Genomic DNA, 5266 nt, shown 5'->3' on the forward strand with positions numbered 1-5266 from the left:
CTCTTATTTCCATACACTAGGTTTATAGTATTATTAACTAGGCAATAATTAAAATAATTAAAAACTGGCATGTAGGCAAGATATTTTAAAATGAAATTTCCTTAATTGAATCAATGAACAAAATTCAGACTCATAATATAACCAAAGCAAACAGTTTGCCACTTTCTGCCCAAAACTCATTTACCATGATCTTGAGTCCTTGGAAATATTTAATAGAGCATCCTGGTAATACTTCCTACAAACTCTTGGTAATCTTGGATTTGCAAAGTCAATGAACCAGGAATTTTTCATTTCTGAAACTTCAGGACGCACTTGGCTATCCAGGGGGAGTTTGTAAGAGAGGAAAAACAACCCACTTAACAACATCATGAAGCCGGCCAAACATACCTCTAGAGAAGCACTGCCAATTCGCTGAGTATCTGGCTTGAAGGGCATATTGAAAGATGGTGGGAAGGCAATATGCTCTTCATTCATCACAGAGTGGTAATTCCAGAAGACGCCAATCGAGATACAGAGACCAGCAGCTATGTTGAGAATTCCTGAAGTGACAAATGGATTGCAGGAGGCATTCGTCTGAAGAATTCCCATGTACACATTCCTAAGTGGAAAGATAATGGAGGCTTTCTCCCAGAGCCCTAGAATGCTGGCGACCAGCAGGAGGTTTTGCACGACACACATACCCAGAGGTAGGTAATTATCATGGTAGCTGTAATGGTGACATGTGGTGACTCTGCTGATTTTGTTGGTGTGAAGGAAAACGCAGACTCTCCACATTCCCACGCAGGCTAGATCAGAGGGGAAGAGCGAGGTTTTGTCCATATACCATACTAGCCACATCACCAGGCTCATGGCAGTGGTGCCAAGGATCCATCTGATAGTTGCAACTACAAAACCTACTACTTGGTGATTGGCACTATTGATGAATAACGGTATGGTGGCCGTGTACCCAAGGGAACTGCAAACAAATACAGGGCACCATGAAAGTGGAAATTTAGGGCTGGAACAACACATTCACCTGTCCATTTCCATCCCACTCCCGGACCACCCTACTCCCCAACATTTGCACCATGTTGATGAGCAGTGCTGTGTTTGAAAGGCAAGTCCTATTATATCAGACCAGAAACATTTGACCCTCACGCTATGCTGGTGGGAGCGGAGACCCGGCCAAATTTGTGATGGGCGTTTGGCAATATTTATTGAAAGGTTCAAAATACACAAACCTTCAAACAGGCAGTTCCACTGCTGGGTTTTTGTCCAAAATTGTAGATAAGCTTGGCCATAAACATTCAGTCACAAAGATGGTCAGCACAGCCATGTCTGTAAAATTGAAAAAAGGGAAACAACTTCAAGTCCAAAAAGAGGGCTTGGTTAAATAATGAATGCCAGTTCTATACAAGGGAGATATGTGCCAACATTCAAAGTATAACTGGACTCGTATGAGGTGTGATACTTTGTGTATGACTCTTTTTAAGTTACCTCCATATTGCAGCATGTATGAGTACCAGGCAGCTTTGATTGCACAGTAGCATTTATTCATGTGTGTTGATGTACCACAGTTCGTTTATTCATTCATCTGTATTTAGACATATTAATTGGTTCCAAGTTTTGGCTCTTATGAATAATGCTGCTATAAACATTTCTATAGAAGACTCGGTATGGGTATATGTTCTCATTTCTCTCATGTAGATACCCAGGACTGGGATTAGTGGGTCATACTGCAAATGTATGTTTACCTTTTTAGAAAGTTCTAAACTGTTTCCCCATGTGGCTGCAGCATTTTACATCCCCACCCGCAATGTGTGAAGGTTACAGTTTCTATCTTCTCCAACATTTTGGTGTGTTTAGTCTTTTTGATTATGGCCGTTCTAGTTGCCATTCAATCAAAATGTGACCAGAGGCGGAAGATGGTCACAATATATCAAGTACTAACAGCGTGTTACAAATTAGTATGTATAATATAATCAGGGATATGAATAAAACTGGAAGTCTATATGATGAGTTACTAAGAGATATTTTTAACTGAGTTAGAGGGGTTATGAGCTTTGAAAGCTGTTTGTATTGTGAACAATCAGATTCATATAGGAAAGTGTGCATAATCTAAGTGTAGCACTCAATTAATTATCCAGGAGCACATACCCACACAGCCACTGCTCAGTTGAAGATATACATTATCACCACTTCCTTATCTGTCCTTATAGTTTTTCACGTCAGAATGCACCCCCACACACAAACATTTGTTCAAATCTGCCTGTTTTTCAAAATTGGAATTATGCAGTAGCTGTTCTTTGTGACTGGCTTCTTTCACTCACTGTGTTTGTGACCTCACATTGTAATTTCTTTTAATGGGGTCTAGTTATTCAATATTTTCAGATATTTCTGTCATGAGCAGGATTTTTAAAAATAAGAATAAAAATGACCTCATTGGAGTTGTGTAGCAATGGAGAATTCTGGTACATAATTCTGGTACATAAACACACTATAATAACTAATGGGTATTAAAGTTATGCATTCACCACAATATTTAGCACATATAAAAGTAGAAGGCAAATGTCCATGGAGGGTCGAATTTAAAATGCAGATAACAAAACTAAGTATGTGGGTATGATCTTATTTTTTGCCCATGATGAAACGTGCTGGAAAGTTACAAAATGAGATGCATCTGACTATTGGAATTACTAGTGATTTTTGTTATATTTTAAGGTAAAACTATATTCCTTTAATTGGAGAAAAAAATGTATGGGGCACATACAGCCATATCAGCATAGAAGTGAATAAGGGGTGAGGCAGGAGCAGAGAGTAAAGCCAGTTCATGGAGGATATTGAGGGGCCCCGACTTTATTGTGGTGAAGATCCCAGGTGGGAGAGAGGAACAGGGTGAGGGATTTTGCCAGAGTGATGTAAGTGATCCCCTCTCATGGCCAGAGCACTCCTGGCAAATGCTGTATTTATAAAGATTGTTCTTTTTGGCCAGTAATCCTCAACATATTATTTTGAAGAAATAATTTAAATGGCACATCAGAAGTAATCAAACAGTTGGGTTGAATGAGTTTAACTGACTACTAGTTGCTGCAGCATGTGGGCTGAGATAAGAATTTAAATGTTCAAGGTAATTGAACATGTTAAACAGGGACATTCAAGTATGTTAAGGAGACAGCATGCTGCCTCAGCTTTTAGACTTAGAAGTTGGCTCACTTAGCTGCACCAGGACAATTCAAGTCCACACACCATGCATGGTACATTCATGAGACTAATGCTTTGAATGACATGAAAGTTAATGAATAAGTTAAAGTCATAGGCTCCCCCTGAAGCAGTCCTTTGGTGCCAGCAGAGAAGTCACCTTGTCCTCAATTCAAATCAGCAGATTATTCAGAACAGCTTTGCATTCCGGCCCTAGTCCTCTTGATGAAAAACCCAGGGGGATAAGAACTTACATGACATGTGTAGCCAGGTTTGGTGGTCTTCTCAGAGGGAGGGAGAGTAGGGGAAGGGTGAGGGCAGTTTGCAAGGGAGTGGTTGTGGGAATGCACCTCAGAATGCAAGCTGGGCTGGAAGGAAGGGAAGACTGAAGACACGCATTAAAAGTGGTGATATTAATTATGACACCTGCACATGTTAAAAGCAGTTTTGATAACTATTTCCAAATATTTAAATCCTGGGCATTTAAAAAATGCATTTTAAACTATCTTTTCTGGAAAGGGATCCATAGGCTTCACTAGAAGTTAAAGAGACCCATGCACAGAAGAGATGGAGTACTTCTGCTTTCCAGGGTTGCAGGCAGTATGGCCGAGAATCACCTGTAGTGGCAACAGTGGGACCAGAGCCGTGAGGCAGCTTCATGATCCAGGTTAGAGATGAGGAGATACACACAGAGTACATACACTGAGTTAGAAAAATCCATCACTGGTGGTAACAAAGTGTATTTCAAAGTCTTCTTTGTGTAAATATGAAAAGATGCTCCTATCTTTTTCCATATCTGTGTGAACATGCATAGAAACTTCTATAAGTACAGCACCTAAAACCGTTGAAGACAGTCTCTGAGTGGAATCGGGGTATGGAATAGAAGGGCAGTGCCCTTTTCACAGTAGGTCCTTCATCACTATTTATTCAATATTCACATGTGGTTTCCATGAGAGAGAAAGGGAGAGAGAGAACTGTGTACTTATAAGGAAAGCTATTCAAAATACCTTGCAAAGTAGAAATTTAAGTTGCAGAAAAGTTTGTATAGATATGTTCCTATTTCTGTGAAAATTAAGAAAAGTATATATTCATGTTTATATATGTATAAATAGAATATATATCAATACTCAAAAATATTTGCATAATGAAGATAATTTCTGGGAGCACAGCATGATTAAAATTTCCTGCCTCTGGGAAGTACAGGCTGGAGGGACAGCATTCCCATCACATACAACATCCCCTTTCCCACAGTTATAATCTTTTGCCTGAAACAACTATTACTCTTAAAAGTTAAGCAATCAGTTAATTGAAAACAGGGAGACAAACAGAACAGAAGAAAGTCACAATGCCTCTGAGGGAGAAGGTGAGCAGTCAACTGGTAATTCCTGGAAGAGCGTAAGGAAGTCATTAAATGAGAAGCAGGAAGGGGAGGGGGATTTTGGATTGTGGCAATAGTTGCACAATAATAAAAAGATAGTTAATGTCACTGAGTCATACAGTTAAAAATGGTTACACGGTCAATTTTATGTTATATATATTTACCACAATAAGAAAAATAAAGATTAAATTATTGAGAACCTCAAAGAGTTTTTGTTTATACAGTTTGCATCTTTCAATATTTACCATATTAGAGATTAAAAGTGAGAAATTTTAAATTATTAATTCATATAATAAAGTAGTATATATTAACATAAGGATTTATATGAAAAGTAATTATTTTCCAGAACAAAATTTAGAGGTCATTGTTTATAACGTTCTGTGAATTTCTTTAGTGTCAGGCTGAAAATAAAGTGCAGCTGGAGTCACGTCTGCATTCAGCTGTTTGACGTCATATGTCATGGAGCCTCTAGAAGAGTCCATAGTACACTTGTGAGAGAGTAAGAGTGAAGGAGGCACATAGCGTTTTAGTATTTACCATCAAAATTGTTTTGCCCTTGTGGACCCCAACCCCAACAGTAGGCACTCTGGAAAAGTTTCACTTTGAGAACCACTTTTTTATGGGATTTTTATTTATCTACTTCATCTAAGTCCCTAAACAACCTTACCAAGTCAGTATTCTTATCCTCATTTTATAGGTGGCAGCACTCAG

At 38.7% G+C, this 5266-nt stretch overlaps 1 protein-coding gene across 1 annotated transcript; it reads right to left on the reverse strand.

The window, feature by feature from the left end:
- Nucleotides 1–387: 387 nt before the first annotated feature.
- On the reverse strand, nucleotides 388–5037 carry CLDN34 (claudin 34; the record flags this gene model as incomplete). Its single annotated transcript, XM_060293119.1, has 2 exons — nucleotides 4931–5037; nucleotides 388–955 (listed from the first exon to the last, which is right to left on the reverse strand). Coding segments are annotated over exons 1-2 (675 nt in total), but the record flags the coding sequence as incomplete, so codon positions are not given.
- Between the last annotated feature and the right edge of the window lie 229 nt (nucleotides 5038–5266).

The sequence above is a fragment of the Globicephala melas genome, chromosome Y (genome assembly GCF_963455315.2).
Source record: "Globicephala melas chromosome Y, mGloMel1.2, whole genome shotgun sequence".
Classification (NCBI taxonomy): domain Eukaryota; kingdom Metazoa; phylum Chordata; class Mammalia; order Artiodactyla; family Delphinidae; genus Globicephala; species Globicephala melas.